We start from the raw sequence: 17,205 nt of genomic DNA, 5'->3' as shown, positions 1-17,205 counted from the left end.
TGTGTGTGTATGTATGTGGGTGCGAGGGTTTGCATGTTTGTTTGTATAAGCATTTATATCAGTATATACTTTTTAAAATGCATTTTAGGTTAATCATTGATGTATTTATTTTTAAGTATTTTTTTTCCATTATTAACATTGTTACCTTGTTAATACCAAATAGAGGATGTAAGTATGTTCTGCTGTGTGTTATGTACGTTTTTTGCAACTAATAAAACATTTAATTATTAAAAAAGGTCATTTTCTGTTTCTGACTGGACCATTTTCAAAAAATCATAATTTCATATTTACATACAATGACCTTTGTATTTTTTCATTAGTGCATATTCTTTTATAGATTATTGAAAAATTGGTATATTTTATCAAAAGCTTTATATAAAAATTACAAAAATTCCCAAATGTGATAGTTATCGCTTAAAACTTTGCGTTTGTGTTTTTTCTACTTTCAGCCTCAACTATTACTTCGACATAAACAAAATGTTTTATTCACTATATATAATGTACACATGCTCTTTCTGTTCATGCTGTCTAATCACGTTTCGCTAACATTTTCAGGTCGAGGTCAAAAGTCTGAAAAACTATCAAAATCGTCAAAAATGTCATTTTCACCATGAAATACTGTTTCTGGCTGATAACGTGCGACAGTAAACCACCCCAAATATCCACCCATTCTACCCCAGTCAACCGTCTGATTGGACCTTTGACCGACTTTCCAAGGTCAGGGAGGTCATTTTCAGTTTTTAATGCACTCATTTCTTCAGTTGTTGGCATGTCCAGATACTTTAGGGAGTGAACACAATCTTCAGTGCATACTGTAATGGAAATAAATGGCAAACAGATGGAGCTTCTATAAAATGGCACAAAGTTGTCTTTAAAAAGAGAAGGGCATCAGATTTGGTCGTCAATATGTCAGGAGAGAAACTGACATCAGGATTTTAAAAAGTGTAACTGGTAAATAGTGCAGTGAAAGTGTAGATTTTTATTTTGGTCAGAACTGATATTCTGATAGATTTGAATGTAAAATATTATTGATGGAATAAATCATCATATGAAGTGACTCACGACTCGAGTCGTCATTTAATACGATTCTTTTTTTACACATAATATTATTATTATTAAAGTCACAATACTTTGACCCGAGTACAGTTTGTGCTTACTCTACCGCCTCTAATTGTGTAGAATTTTAGGAAACGCCATGAAAAATTCCTAAATGTTCTGCAGTCGGACCCCCAGACTCCCTGCCAGATTTAGTGAGGGCCCCTCCCAGCGCTCTAATTTTACTGCCTTGGTATCTCACTGGGCTGCATGTTGCTCTCCCAGTCCTCCGGCCCCAGGTTCCAGTCTAGTGTGGGGTGACCCTCTGGTTTCTTTTTTCCTCCTCTTTGGAGGTGCTCATCCCTCAGTTTGCTTTCCAAGGCGTCTCTCGGCCCGGTCCCCTGCTCAGCACCTTGTACACATCAGTGTTTCTTTGGTTCTGCACTTGGGTTCACTCCCCCAGTCTCAGTTCCTGGAGCAGTGGGTCGCGCTCCTTTCTTTAGGAGCCGCAACTGAACCAGTTCCCCATTACGTCATCATCATCCATTACTCTCCTTCTACAACAGTTTAATTAATGATGTCATATCCTGTGGCCGTGGTCTTCACCAGTCTGGAGGCTGAGGTTCTGACGTGGCGGATTTACAGGTCAGGGGCGAGACAGTTGATGCAGCGCACAGACGCTTTAAAATCTCCCGTGTGTTCTTCCCCCTGAGTCTGCTGTGTTCTCTGAGCAGTTTACTGTCACAAACATCACCTGTATTTCTATAAACATCACTCACTCATCACTAATCCATGTTAATCATTGAGCTTTTGATGGTGTTCAGTGTTTAATGTCAAATTAAAATTCCATTTGATTGAGGGGGAATTTTGGAGCTGATTATTTGAGCGGATTTACAGCGCAGCACCTTTACTGCTGTTTCTGTGTGAGTCGTTTACACCAACATTTATTCACTATGAGAGAGACACACACCATTTGTGCAGCATTTTTCAACTGAGGAGTTTATTTTTGAAAAGTTTCTCATTTCCAGTCAGGGCGTGTCGATGTTACTGAGGGACGACCTGAAAGAGAAAAGCAGAGGAGAGATTTTTTTACAACAATAATCATCAAACCTTTTATCCTGGTATATAATATTCCCATTGCACTATTCTAGATCATATTACTGCATTCAAAAGTATTCGCTCCACATGTGCTTTGTTTAGTAGCGAGCTCCTGAGGTAATGAACAAGACCCATTCTGTAAGACATTACAAATATGACTGTGACTCATTCTGAGCTCCCTGACCACTGCACCCTTCTTCTCCTCCTCAACCTTCTCCTTTACCTCCAGGATGTCGTCCACCTGCCCCTCCATCCTTTTGGCGCCCCATTTCCTCCATTAGTTCTCCCCAAGGGAGAAATGTGGGAGTTGAGGGTCTGGATGGGATTGGGTCGACGCTGTCCATTATCTCGCCCCACATCAGTGCCTTTGGACTCGCGGGTCTGGAGGACAAAGGCTCCTCGACGCCCACAGTTTCAGGTGGCAGACTGGAAGTGGGTTGAGGTTCGGGCTCTGACTCAGCTGGTGCTGGTGTTTCTGGTGCCGCATGTAGATCTGGACAAAATCAAGGACAAGAAGGAGATAAAATGGAACGTTAAGACAGAGAAAACATTACAACATTAAAGAATGCGCAAAAGAATCAACAGCGGAAAACTGAGATATATTTTAGTCTGGTTTACCGAGTGTGAGCACGTCAGTGGCATGAGCCTGAGCAGTGATCACACAGCCATCGTCTACACGTCCACCTTCAGGTGGTGTCACAGGAGACGTGGCGTTTCCTCCCAGAATCTCCTCCTGGACGGATGGGACGTGGTGTTCGTTCTTCCCCATCGTTGCGGGTGGAGGGTAGTAGGAGGCGGATCTCAGAACGGGGTGGGACGGGGGGTAGAACCGGTCCGGCATGATGAAGTAGGCCGGGGGGAAGAACTGCGGTGGTAGGATGGGGTAGAACAGGGGGTCGAAGTGAGCAGCCTGAGACTGGAACTGAAGAAAGAAACAGAGTTGGATTTTAGAGAAACAAATTATTTCTTCAACAACAAAGTCCAAAAAGAAATGAACAGGTCCATACTGTCTTACTGAATATTACAGCGACAAAATCCCGGTGGTTCTGTCATATGAACCCTGACCATCAAATTTACTCATCAGCATCATCATCTTCAGAAGGGGATCTGGTTCCAACTTACCATTTTCGATAGAGGATGGTGTCACGCGTGAAAAGTGAAGTTTGAAGGCAGAGAGAGATGTGAAGCGTCGAGTGAGAGACGTGAAGTGTGAAATGTGGAGTGTGGAATGGAGTGGGTGTGTCATTTATATGTATTGTTTCAGGATTCCGATCTTTGAAGTTTGAATTTGAATTCGATTCTGTTTTTGTTTAAATTGTCCAGCATGAAAAATTTAATCATAGCTCCGCCCCTTTTTTAAACAGTTCTTTGAAGTTTGTATTTCAATTGTTTGAGTTTGAATTGGACCCTAATATTGTCATTTTTATTTTAACAAGGGGAGACCCTCAAAAAACCATCAGGTTGCAGGCCTCCCCTGCATGTCTTGTATTTGTTACATTTTTTAAGCAAATTTTGTTCTTGTATGTGCAATAAACAATAAAACAAAACAATAAAACAAGATGATGTATAGGTTCATGAATCGAGAGCTATTTATCTGAAAGGTAAATATGGCTTATTTGAACTTTATTAGTTATAACATAAGAGGAATTAATAACCCAATCAAGAGGGGAAAAAATTATGGGGCAACTAAAGAAATGACAATGTTCAGTGGCTCTTATTCAAGAAACTCCTTTATCTGAGACAGAGCACTTAAAATGAAAAAGAGAGCGGGTTGAGCAGAGTTACAGTCCATCATGTAGGAAAGGGAAGAAAAAAGGGGTGGCCATACTTTTCAACAAATCTGTATCTTGCCATTTTAAATGGCAAACAGAAAACCCTTTTGACAGTAACTGTATGTAACCGTACCGAGGGTGTTTTGATTTCGAGAGCTTGGAAAAAATTTTAGTGTCAATTTCGACAGCAAAAAGATCAGAGTGAGGCCTCTTGGGGCTGAGCCGCTCATATCTTAAAGCCTCGGCACATTGTGTGATGTGGTTATGAACATAAACACAGTACGGTTACATACAGTTACTGTCAAACATTGACTGTCAAAAGGGTTTTCTGTTTGCCATTTAATATGGCAAGATTATACAGATTGGATTAGGGTCCAATTCAAACTCAAACAATTGAAATACAAACTTCAAAAAATAACTGTAAAAAGGGGCGGAGCTATGATGAAGTTTTTCATGCTGGACAATTTAAACAAAAACAGAATCGAATTCAAATTCAAACTTCAAAGATCGGAATCCTGAAACAATACATATAAATGACACACCCACTCCATTCCACACTCCACATTTCACACTTCACGTCTCTCACTCGACGCTTCACATCTCTCTCTGCCTTCAAACTTCACTTTTCACGCGTGACACCATCCTCTATCGAAAATGGTAAGTTGGAACCAGATCCCCTTCTGAAGATGATGATGCTGATGAGTAAATTTGATGGTCAGGGTTCATATGACAGAACCACCGGGATTTTGTCGCTGTAATATTCAGTAAGACAGTATGGACCTGTTCATTTCTTTTTGGACTTTGTTGCTGAAGAAATAATTTGTTTCTCTAAAATCCAACTCTGTTTCTTTCTTCAGTTCCAGTCTCAGGCTGCTCACTTCGACCCCCTGTTCTACCCCATCCTACCACCGCAGTTCTTCCCCCCGGCCTACTTCATCATGCCGGACCGGTTCTACCCCCCGTCCCACCCCGTTCTGAGATCCGCCTCCTACTACCCTCCACCCGCAACGATGGGGAAGAACGAACACCACGTCCCATCCGTCCAGGAGGAGATTCTGGGAGGAAACGCCACGTCTCCTGTGACACCACCTGAAAGTGGACGTGTAGACGATGGCTGTGTGATCACTGCTCAGGCTCATGCCACTGACGTGCTCACACTCGGTAAACCAGATTAAAATATATCTCAGTTTTCCGCTGTTGATTCTTTTGCGCATTCTTTAATGTTGTAATGTTTTCTCTGTCTTAACGTTCCATTTTATCTCCTTCTTGTCCTTGATTTTGTCCAGATCTACCTGCGGCACCAGAAACACCAGCACCAGCTGAGTCAGAGCCCGAACCTCAACCCACTTCCAGTCTGCCACCTGAAACTGTGGGCATCAAGGAGCCTTTGTCCTCCAGACCTGCGAGTCCAAAGGCACTGATGTGGGGCGAGATAATGGACAGCGTCGACCCAATCCCATCCAGACCCTCAACTCCCACATTACTCCCTTGGGGAGAACTAATGGAGGAAATGGGGCGCCAAAAGGATGGAGGGGCAGGTGGACGACATCCTGGAGGTAAAGGAGAAGGTTGAGGAGGAGAAGAAGGGTGCAGTGGTCAGGGAGCTCAGAATGAGTCACAGTCATATTTGTAATGTCTTACAGAATGGGTCTTGTTCATTACCTCAGGAGCTCGCTACTAAACAAAGCACATGTGGAGCGAATACTTTTGAATGCAGTAATATGATCTAGAATAGTGCAATGGGAATATTATATACCAGGATAAAAGGTTTGATGATTATTGTTGTAAAAAAATCTCTCCTCTGCTTTTCTCTTTCAGGTCGTCCCTCAGTAACATCGACACGCCCTGACTGGAAATGAGAAACTTTTCAAAAATAAACTCCTCAGTTGAAAAATGCTGCACAAATGGTGTGTGTCTCTCTCATAGTGAATAAATGTTGGTGTAAACGACTCACACAGAAACAGCAGTAAAGGTGCTGCGCTGTAAATCCGCTCAAATAATCCGCTCCAAAATTCCCCCTCAATCAAATGGAATTTTAATTTGACATTAAACACTGAACACCATCAAAAGCTCAATGATTAACATGGATTAGTGATGAGTGAGTGATGTTTATAGAAATACAGGTGATGTTTGTGACAGTAAACTGCTCAGAGAACACAGCAGACTCAGGGGGAAGAACACACGGGAGATTTTAAAGCGTCTGTGCGCTGCATCAACTGTCTCGCCCCTGACCCGTAAATCCGCCACGTCACAACTTGAATGAATGAATTTATTTTTATTTTGAACATGTATAAAAAATGTATGTAACTATTTGCACATACAAAAGAAAGAAAACGAGAAATTAACAAAAAATAAATAAAATAACATAAAGAGCTAAGACATTACAAAACACAGCACATTGTTCGAAAAAGGAGTGGGAAGAAGTACAATACTTTTTTAATTTCCCACCCCTTTTTAACTACCCCGAAATCCAAACTACATTAATACACCTATAAAAATATATACCATATATACACTTCATGAATATCTATATAAATATATAATTACAAAAATAAATATATACTACATATCATATACACACACTTCATAAATATCTATATAAATATATAATTACAAAAATAAATATCTACTACCAGGGCCGTAACCAGGATTTTTCAAATACCGAGGTCAAACATTGCGATACATCTTATTTGCCAAAAAAAAAAAAAAGTCCTAATATGGTGACTTTTCATACATTTTGGAAACGAGTCAAAATCACAAGCCCAACAAGATGAACATGTAGGTGAACATGTTTATTTTAACAATTTCAAAACTGCACGATCACAAAAGTATTTTGTGTGAGTGTGTGAGTGAGTGAGAGTGACAACGCAATCTAGCCGAGCCTGAATGGACTTCAATTGCTTTTTAAAAAATATCTGCCCTTTTCAATAGCAAAATACTAGACGGTTATTGGACAAAACCGACTAAAACGCTGCATTCGGAGACTGAGGGGCGGGACAAGACTTCCCGAGAGGAGGCTCATCTCCAGCTGCTGATTGGAGGAGGAGCTGTGAACGCGGCTGGGCTGCTCATGATTGACAGAAAGCAGTCAGAGGCGGTACATCATGTTGTAAATAAAATGTGAACATAATAAGTTTGCTACCCGTTTCATTTCCGTTCGAAAATACAACCAATGATCAAAACAATAGTGTCTTGTGTTCCCGTTAGCCTATAGTCTGGTAAGTTAGCAAAATAGCTCAAGTCTCGTCAGCACCCAATAACTTCATAAACAACAGGTCCCGACTGTCCAGCCTTTTCTGATCTGAAACGCACCAAATCACATCGAGAGAGAGAATAAAAGAGTTTGTGCCGCCTGGAAAACGAAAATCCTATCTAGCTAAGTGGCTTCGACTGTTGTTGCTTGAAATGCTAATTAAAATTGCACTGTTAATGATCATAAGCATTCCGGCACATAACTGTCAGTGACCGGCAAAATTAACTCCCCTTCTTCCCTCTTTCTTTTTCTCTCACTTGCTGACTTTCCAGAGCTGAGTTTGGTTTGTTTTAGTGTAGTACACTTCTTCATCTTATGTCAGTTTTCAGATTCCACGACTAATTGACAAACTGCCTGGCTGCGGAGGCGGACCTTGATGAGAACACTTCTCAGCTCTTGTGTATCCCGCGGAGCTGAGCTGACTATCGCGAGGCTGCCGGATATGAAATGTTTCCAATGCCGGATATTTCAGCTTCGTTTAAAAATGATTATGTGGACTTTATTTTTAGACAAACAAATGAGAACAGGGGGATGCAAGCTGAATTTAGAATTTTCCACCGATCAAAGTCAGAACGATTTTCATCATATATTAATTTCACATTTCTGAGTGAAAAAAAAAAAATACCGTGGGAAAAAAAATGCCGGCGGCAGGGTGGTGTAGTGGTTAGCGCTGTCGCCTCACAGCAAGAAGGTCCTGGGTTCGAGCCCCGTGGCCGGCGAGGGCCTTTCTGTGTGGAGTTTGCATGTTCTCCCCGTGTCCGCGTGGGTTTCCTCCGGGTGCTCCGGTTTCCCCCACAGTCCAAAGACATGCAGGTTAGGTTAACTGGTGACTCTAAATTGACCGTAGGTGTGAATGTGAGTGTGAATGGTTGTCTGTGTCTATGTGTCAGCCCTGTGATGACCAGGCAACTTGTCCAGGGTGTACCCCGCCTTTCGCCCGTAGTCAGCTGGGATAGGCTCCAGCTCGCCTGCGACCCTGTAGAAGGATAAAGCGGCTAGAGATAATGAGATGAGATGAGATGAGAAAAAATGCCGAGGACATGAACTCGGTGTCCTCAATGGTAGTTACGGCCCTGTCTACTACATACCTATCCCTGTAAACAGGGCCGGTTCTAGGCCTTTGGCTGCCCTAGGCGAGATTGAGTTTTGCCCGCCCAGGAAAAAAACCCTCTAATAACATCTAAATAAGACAGCAGAGGGACATTGAAACGGCGCCGATTCTTGGTCAGAATGGTCGGTTTCCGTCGTAAGTCAGAAAATCAACGCTGAAACGGCGCCGTGAAACGTCGATTTCTCCGCCGTCGGAGAAGGTCGATTTATCACTGTTGAATCACCGTGGGTAAAGGTTGATCTGTCGACCGTCAGAGAAGGTCGAATATACGATGTTGAACCATCGTCACTTTCGCCGGCCAGTTTTCAACATTGGTAGGATGAGCAACTAATTGTTCAGAATATAAATTGTTTGTCTTATCCTGCTTACACATAGATACGAGTAAATGATATAAGTATAAGTGATAATGATAAGTAAATGATAAAAAAAAGAACAAAAACCAGTTTACTTTCTTAACTCAGCAATGGATTTGACCTATCTTTGAAAGTTTTTTTGCAAATAACTTAACATTTCCAAGATGATCATAAATTAATTCTAAGAAGATTGAAAGTGTTACAAAACCTGCATCTTATACCTAACTGGTGGGAATGGTGGTGTTACAACTTATCCTGGTGTTACTTTCATACTTTCAGAGATGGTCTCTCATCTCTGTTGTATTGACTTTCATTTCAAGGCATGATATAAAAAAGGGCCAGTACGTATACGTAGCGATATGTCGTTGGATGTCCCACGCTGTCCCATAATGCAGTGCGATTACCACTGCTGTTTACTGGATGACGTCATTTTCGTTATATACCTGGGTGCACGTGAAACTCCCACACCACTCGGTTGGATCGCGACTCTCTTGTGGATCGGCCTGCTGTTACGCTTGGACCATTGAAACAACATTGAGAAAAACACTGGATCACGCTACATTTTCATTCATCCCTGGACATCTGGTACGTACCATTATTCAGTCACTATTAATAAAGGGAATTTCGAATACAATTTCAAGCAGTTTAAGAAGTTATGATGAACTTCAGTCATATCACGCGTTGGAGAAATTTCCCTCAACTAGTATCCATTTGAAACAACAACAATGCAGATGCATTATTCAATCGAAAAACGAGTCGAAGTACTTGTCTTGTTGGAGTGAAAACTTAGCGTTGGAGTGAAAACTTAGCGTTTAAATCGAGCATGTAGGCCTAGGTCGCATGTCGTTTTGAGCTGACCTGTTCTTTTGTGTAGCCATGGGTCGCGCCTCGCGGCCATGAACTTTAAAGATTATCCAGGCTACCAACGCTTCTGTAGTGACCACTTTGTTGGAGGTACCATGAACGAAATTGCTTATATTCCCTCAACTAATACAATAAACATGCAGATGCATTGTTTAGTCGAAAACTATTCAAAGTAGTGGTCTTGATGGAGTGAAAACAAAGCATTTCAATCGAGTATATAGGCCGTGGTTATAACCGGTAGCTCTATACCCGGCTTGAGGGGGCTGGGCTTTGTAACGCTGTAGGCCTATAGACCCTTTTCAGTCACGTGACCTTCGTAAACGCGACCACCATTTTGGACATGTAGCGGACTTCGGCTCAAATTGGTTTGAATGCGAGGAAGGCGACAAACGGAGAACATACAAGAAAAAGGAGCGAGATGCAGAAAATACCTTCGCTATCCAGCGATGTAGGGCATTTACAGGGCGAGCAGAGGGAGAAATAACAACAGTAACGACACATTAGCAACGCTGTACAGAAATAACGGTTTATGGCACAGACCCTTTCGGTTCTCGCTCATCTAGCTGCTACAATGACTGCTTAGACTGCAACAATAATACCTAACACACATTTAAGTATCCGTCGTAAAGACGTGAAACTCGTCGAGTGACGAGTGTGTTCATTGATAAGCTAACCCAATCTAAAAGTAGACATACCATCACACTGCCCTGGCGCTGTGTACAGTTTACCTTCTACGGTTTGTGCACTCACTATTTGCCATTACTTCCTCCAACCGTTGTGACAGATTACAGGGAACAGCCTGGATTTAAGAGACAAATACATGTTCCTCTTGTTTTGAACACTTATTTGTAGGCAGTGCTTAATTTGTAAAGTGGGAGGTCCCGGAGCGCAGAGGATGAGCGGCTCCGGTGCGGAAAAAAAGAGGGGGGGGGGGGGGGGGGGGGGCGGCGCTGCGCTTCTGGGCATGTTTTGTAATAACACTGCAAATTAAGTTCATCTGCAGATATTTTGTGGATGTCGTTTCATGAGAGAAATCACCAACAAGACAGATATCAAAATCAGACATTAACACTAAATAAACTTGCATTTTTTTATTTAATTATTATTATTTTTTTTGTTTTTGTTACATATTCAAAAGAGGTGTCGGATCACCGGATCCAGTGTAAATAGCTGCCGGAGCCAACGCCCGAGGTTCCGGAGCGCGCTCCAGCTTGCTCCCCCTCAAATTAAGCGCTGTTTGTAGGACACTGCCTCTGATCTGTCCTACAGTCTACCAACAGCAAAGGAACACAACGCTAACTAATAGCTACTACAGAAGAACAAAGAGGTTACAATGGGTTATTTTAGCCTATTTGGTTACACACTCGCCGCCACAGAATATTAACAGCAATGTAATGCCTTTTCTGGCTAATTTTATTCGTCTTACCTCCAACAAAGTGGTCACTACACAAGCGTTGGTATGCTGCTATCTATCTTCTCCGTCGGTCAGCATCTACCGGGATCCGATAAAATGATAACCCTTGCCTTGTTTGTTGATGGTTACTACATCCAGGTGCACAACAATATAGTGGCATGATGGAAGTCTTGCTGAAAATAAACACTTTCTTTGCTGCCGTTCCTCAATGTTGGCTGTGGTAAACTACTGGTAGTACATGTCCAAAATGGTGGCCGCATTTGTCGTGACGTCACGTGAAAAGGGTCCATACTGCCCTACAAAGCCAAAAGACCTTAACTCATCAGACTCATTACAGGCTTCTGCCTTGGTTTTCCCTTTGCTTTTGGAAGTTACAGTAAAAACGACATCTTATTGTTACCAGAAAAAAAACAGAAATGACTCGAAATAATTCATCACATGATACAACTGATGTCCTCTGTTCCAAAAATGGCAATAACTCATGTTGACCTTAAGTGATATTAAGGTCTTTTGGCTTTGTAGGGCAGTATTGGTCGCAGCCATTAGAACATAACTCCAGACATTGTTAAAACATTGTTGGTATTAAAACAGAACTTTCTATAAAACAATTGTTTGAACTGTGTGTGTGTGTGTGTGTAAGGTTATTTCAAATGTAATGACGTAAATATTGTTGTCTTTGTTCCCCCCATGTTTACCTCAATGGAACCTGAAGACCACTACCCCGTCATTCCCTCAAAAGGTACTGCAGACATTTATTTCTTTAGGGGAGAGAACATGGCTTCTTATTGGTCAAAAAGAAGACGTGTTGTGACAGCTACTGAAATGTCAGAAAGGCAGATTCTGTCCGATTTTGAGTGAGCTGTGGGTAATCCTGCTGCTCAAGTCTCTCCTTCAATTGCATCACCCAGGCCTGCATCATCAATGGGTTTAGATGAGGATGGTGGGGATTCTGTTGAGTTGGGAGGGTGCAGTGATGCAGAGTCTGACAGCAGTAGCATGTCTTCAGAGGGTGACAGTGACAGTCATATTGATGGTGACTCTTTTGAAGAGTCAGGGCTTCACCAAAAATTAAAACACTGGGCTGCATCATTCTCTGTGCCTTTGATTGCCATTACTGCTCTGTTGACCATTTTGAGAACAAGCCACCCTGAACTGCCCAAGGATGCTAGGACCTTATTGGGCACTAAGCCTGCAGTACCATTACAGACCGTAGGTAATGGGGAATAATGAAAAAATGACGTATCCTGAGACTGATGTTAGGCTAAGGTCAGACGAGGAGTTTGAAAATATGGTAGATGAGGACCACCACATCAACAGAAGTCCTCTGACGGGTCTGGTGAAAATGGTGTCTGCCTTCCCAATAGATTATATGCATTTATGTTGCCTTGGCGTTATGAAAAAGTTGATACATTTTTGGATGAGGGGGAAAAACTCTACAAGGCAGCCTACAAGAGCCATTAAAGCCATCTCCGAAAAGTTAATACAGCTTCGTCCCTATACTCCAGCTGAATTTGCACGGAAACCCCGTGAACTCGCCGAAATTGATAGGTGGAAAGCGGCAGAGCTGCGCCAATTTATGATTTACAGTGGGCCATTAGTTCTGAGGGACATTCTTCCACAAGATCTCTATGAAAACTTCATGTTGTTTTCTGTGGCCATGTTTTTGCTACTCACACCAAACATTTCTGAAAGTATGGTTTGTTTTTCCGAAAAATTGTTAATGGCTTTTGTAAAGCATTTTGGAGAGGTAAAGACGAGATTGTGTTTAGCGTACATCAAACAATACATCTGACACATAAGTACCGCCAGTATGGTTCCCTAGACAACATCTCATCCTTTCCTTACGAGAATTATTTGGGTAAACTAAAAAAAAAAATGCTACGCAAGCCATCTCAACCTTTACAACAGGTTGTCAAACGCCTTTCAGAGGAGCCAGTTTGTTTATTTCCACCACCACCTACACAACCACAGTTGTTACACCCACACCAGGAGGGCCCATTACCCCAACACTTAAGTTCTGGCCAGCAATTTAAAAAAGTGCATTTCAATGATTTCTGTTTTTCTTCAAAGCAGGGCGATGATTGCCTAGTGATTAAAAATGAAATCGTAATGGTGAAAAACATAATTAAACATGGTGACTCTGTCTTTGTGGTTTACATGAAATTCAAGAGGAGGGAGTCATATTTCCACTATCCTTGCCCCTCCACAAGCATTGGCTGCTACAGAGTATTTGGCATAGACAGCTGCCTTAACGTTGACCGGCTTGAGGTTGTCCAGGGCAAATGTGTGTTGTTCCCAGATGGAGAGACCTTTGTGGCAATCCCTCTTCGTCACCATTCGTAAACCTATATGGGAAGAAAAAAAAACACAAAAAAAAACCCACACACACAAAGAAACACATCTTTACTTATGCATTAGAAGGAATCTGGACAGTTGGAGTACTCCAGCTGGATGGCAGGCACTAACTATCCTTTCCATGGAGTACTTTTTTATTTTTTTTATTATAGATGGCACAGATATGGAAAGTTGTGGAATTCCAAGACCGGAGTGCAGCAGTTGTGCCATCCAGCTGGGTGGTAGATGTTGACGGAGAAGTGGGATGCTACTGGCCAACCTTTGGCGGAAACAAAGCTGTGAAGGCCGCCATGAACTGCACCCCCCCGGGACAAGGATGGCGATTCCATCAAAAAATAAGGGTGCTGGCAACCTGTGGTGAGCTGCATAGCTACTTCATTAAACCAATGACAATACTTCAATACTGCATTAAGCCAATTTCATTCAGACTGCCTTCCCTTTCAGGCACCTTTGCCAAAGCAAGACGTTACCTGACCCGATCGCTTGAGGAAGGCTGCCTTACAGCAGACCTGCAATCGGATGATGGTGAGATGGGGCCAAGGAAAAGACGGTAAAAGTGTTTTCTTTTTTAAATCACAACTTGCAGTTATAAGTTCAATTACGGTTTCGTTTGTGTTTTGAGCTGTGTCAGTAAGGTCCTGGGTTTATTTTAAAGACCAAACAAAAGGTATTTGGAGGAGGACAGCGAGGAGGAGGCAGGATCAAGCCATAGGGGGAGGAGGCCACCGTCTATTGACGCCACTCAGCTGGACAGCGAGTGGCAATTCCCCTCCCTTAATGAAGGTGACTATCTGTACCACTTGTTGTTGTTCTACTAAAGACCTAGAAGTTGTCTGAAATAATAATGCTTTCATTTCCGTCTTCAGACACCCAGCCAGGCCTGTTTCTTCACAGCCAGCCATTAACTCATGGTAACTATGCATTTCCTTTATTTATGCCAGAAATTAAAATACCAATGAGTAAGTGAAGATATGTTTTGATCAACTGACTGCTTACTATTTCAGATTCACCGTTGTCAGAAACCCCGCCAGGCCCTTTCCTTCACAGCCAGCCACTAACCCATGGTAACTATGTATTGCCTTGATTTATGCCATAAACGACTAAAAAAACAAAACAAACAAATATCTATGTAGATGCGTTTTGATCAACTGACTATATACAATTTTTCAGATTCACCCCAGCCACGTCACCGCTTCCATGGTAAGTCAAAGAGGAAATCAATCAATCAACATGAAAAGTGTGAATTTAGAACAGAAATTAAATTAAGGCGCACCTTGAAGTGAACTAAATTGTACTCTCTGATATTTCAGCCACACCTCTGCCATTGCAACCAGGGGCGTGTTTAGCCTATGTTTGGGGGTGCTCAAGCACCCCCAAAAATGAGCTCAGCACCCCCTAGCTCAGCACCCTCAAAAACACTGCTTTTGGACGTAATTCTCAGAAATAAGTGCCCTTGCGCACTGCGCAATGAATGTGTGCACGGGCATGTGTGTGTTCTTGAATTCACCTGTTACATGATAGTTCTATGAGCAGTAAAATACCTCTCCTCCTTGCGTCCCCTCTGATTGGGTTGCCTGTCCGCGCGAGTGCTTGCTACGACATGGTGCTTCTTTTAACTGGATTCCATGCCGATGAGGAACTCAAAGTAGCACCTGAGTATTACTGGCATAGCGAGATGTGAAGGTATGGACTGGAGTTACAGTTGTTAAACACAACACAATAATATGCATAATGCAATATTGATGTTCCCTGGTCTATGAACAGAATGATAAAAACGACATTTATCATCCATATCGAGATACTTTTGTGCAGAGCTGTACAAGTGCTACGGTGCTAGACCACCGTGTGTTAGTCAATTTTATTTAATGTAGCATAGCGTTTACGGTTGCTTATCATTCACAAATCCAATCCCTGGTCATTGTCTGGGGGGACAGTGAGTGTGGTTTGGATATAGCCTACATTTTCAAAGCTTGCCAAGCCTAGTTGTGAGGCCACACAGCCAACTCGATTAATTTAAAAGTTAGCTGGCTAGTGAATGTTCATTCACGTAGTCTGGAATCATGACCACGTAAATTTAAGGTTTACAGTACAATCCCGGTCAGATTGTATCTCATTCTCAGGTAATAATTGTATAACAAATACCTTGGTCAATATGCCATGGTTCATTACAGACCCCATGGATTGTTAACTGGAATACTGGGAACATCTGACCCATTATCTGTTTTTGATTCATAGATGGACATACGTTCTTTTTTTAAGAGCAAGGGCCTACTACAGTCAACTTCAGGTGAGAGAAAATGGGTGAAATAGTTTGGGCAGTTTTCCATAGTGAAAATAGTGCCATAGTGCTTAATGTTGATTGCTGTAGCTTCTTCTAATACATTTTACCAAAGACTACTTTATGAATGCAAGGAGGAGAAGGTGGTGGTCAGGAGAGAGAACCCAATGAACCAGGTGAGGAAATGGTAGCCTATTTCAGAAAAGCTTTGTGCCCCCAATTATTGGGTCAGATGTTGTGTCTACAAACACAGTTGCACTATAAACTTGATATGACAGTGAGCAGCATGCATTTGACATTGTAATATTTGAATATTACTAGTAGGCTCACCACAGAATGTTTGTATGTGTGCAAAGAGGGCGACAGGAGGACAGAGGGAGAGCAAAGCTCACAGTTGGAAATTAGAGAGATAGAGAGAAGGAGAGACAATGAGAGGGAGGAAGATGTACAAGAAGCAGGTAAGAAAATGAAAACAGGCCATATTTGTATATTGTATTTGTCCCAATTCAATAGTGATAGTGAATAGAGTTATTTTCTCTTTACATATCTTTTTTTCTGAATTATCTTGCTATACAAGGAGACAGGGAAGAACAGATTGAAGGTGAAGGTGAAAGTGAAAGGGAGGTGGGTGGAGAGGTCCATGGAGAATCAGACCATCAAGAACAGGCAGCAGCATCAGGAGCATCAGTGTCACCAGACTCAAGTTTGGATTTAGGTGACAGGGAGACTGGTCCTAAACAAGTAAAGCTGCCCCAGTACCCACTACGTGTGTTTGGCACACAAAAGAGAGCCTTCCAGTATAACTGGTTTCAAAGCTTTAATTGGCTTGAGTACTCACTTAAAAGGGATGCTGCATTCTGCTATGGATGTAGGGTTTTTGGCGGAAATTTAAAGCAGGATGTATTTGTCACTGATGGGGTGAAAAATTGGAGGAAGGCACTGAGCTTGTTTCACAAACATGAAACCTCACAGTCTCACAAAGACAGCATTGTGCGATGGCAGGGCTATACGTAAAGCAAGTTTGTTGAAGGGTAATGTTATGGAGCAAATTGAGAGTGCTAGTTCCTCTGAAATAAAAGACAGAAGGGATTACTTGAAACGAGTTGTGGCAGTAACCTGCATGCTGGGTAAGCAAGGGATTCCATTTAGAGGTCACGATGAATCTTCTGAAAGTCACAACAAAGGATTGTTTATGGCATGCATAGATCTTGTGAGGAAGTTTGACCCTTTCATGCAAAATTACACTCCTCCTTCAGATACTACATATCTTTCAAATAACAGTCAGAATGAAATGATACAGTGTTATTCAGAGGAGGTAACTGCAGCTATTGTAAGGGAGATGAAGGAGGCAAATATGTATGCCATTATGGCTGATGAAGCCAGGGATGGAAAAGTGGAGCATCTGTCACTTTGTGTTAGGTATGTTTCTGGGGCTGTGGTGAGAGAAAGATTCCTAGCCCTTACAGAATTGGTGAAATTTGATGCTGCATCAATAAACAACACCACTGAGCAACAGTTGACTCTACTTGGCATTGATAGCCTGACATGTGTGGCCCAAACCTACGACGGGGCAGTAGTCATGAGTGGAGCAGTGGGGGGTGTCCAGGCCCTTTTTCGAAAGAAACACCCTGAGGCCATATATGTACACTGTTATGCTCACGAATTAAACCTA

At 42.2% G+C, this 17,205-nt stretch overlaps 2 protein-coding genes and 1 long non-coding RNA gene across 3 annotated transcripts in view; 1 reads left to right on the top strand and 2 right to left on the bottom strand.

The window, feature by feature from the left end:
* The window catches only part of LOC132881434 (tripartite motif-containing protein 16-like), a 137,346-nt gene that overhangs the window by 84,362 nt on the left and 35,779 nt on the right, over positions 1–17,205 (bottom strand). The window lies entirely within an intron of this gene.
* LOC132875534 (ras-associated and pleckstrin homology domains-containing protein 1-like) lies at positions 2,054–3,443 on the bottom strand. The gene is made up of 4 exons (XM_060912376.1): positions 3,256–3,443; positions 2,752–3,055; positions 2,357–2,626; positions 2,054–2,094 (listed from the first exon to the last, which is right to left on the bottom strand). Exons 1-4 carry the CDS (start codon positions 3,256–3,258, stop codon positions 2,054–2,056), a joined length of 618 nt encoding a protein of 205 aa, XP_060768359.1. The 5' UTR covers positions 3,259–3,443.
* LOC132872047 (uncharacterized) lies at positions 13,435–13,985 on the top strand. Its single transcript, XR_009651376.1, has 3 exons — positions 13,435–13,612; positions 13,700–13,805; positions 13,911–13,985. It is a non-coding gene; the product is annotated as an uncharacterized LOC132872047 (long non-coding RNA).

This window comes from Neoarius graeffei, chromosome 2 (assembly GCF_027579695.1).
Source record: "Neoarius graeffei isolate fNeoGra1 chromosome 2, fNeoGra1.pri, whole genome shotgun sequence".
Lineage (NCBI taxonomy): Eukaryota > Metazoa > Chordata > Actinopteri > Siluriformes > Ariidae > Neoarius > Neoarius graeffei.
Note: the sequence above shows the minus strand (reverse complement) of the source record. Positions and strands in the feature narration are given on the sequence as shown.

Coding starts and splice junctions, on each gene's coding strand:
- LOC132875534 (XM_060912376.1), bottom strand. Junction 2,627..2,751: donor CACTGACGTGCTCACACTCG/GTAAACCAGACT, acceptor GATTTTGTCCAG/ATCTACATGCGGCACCAGAA. Junction 2,095..2,356: donor AGGTGGACGACATCCTGGAG/GTAAAGGAGAAG, acceptor TTTCTCTTTCAG/GTCGTCCCTCAGTAACATCG.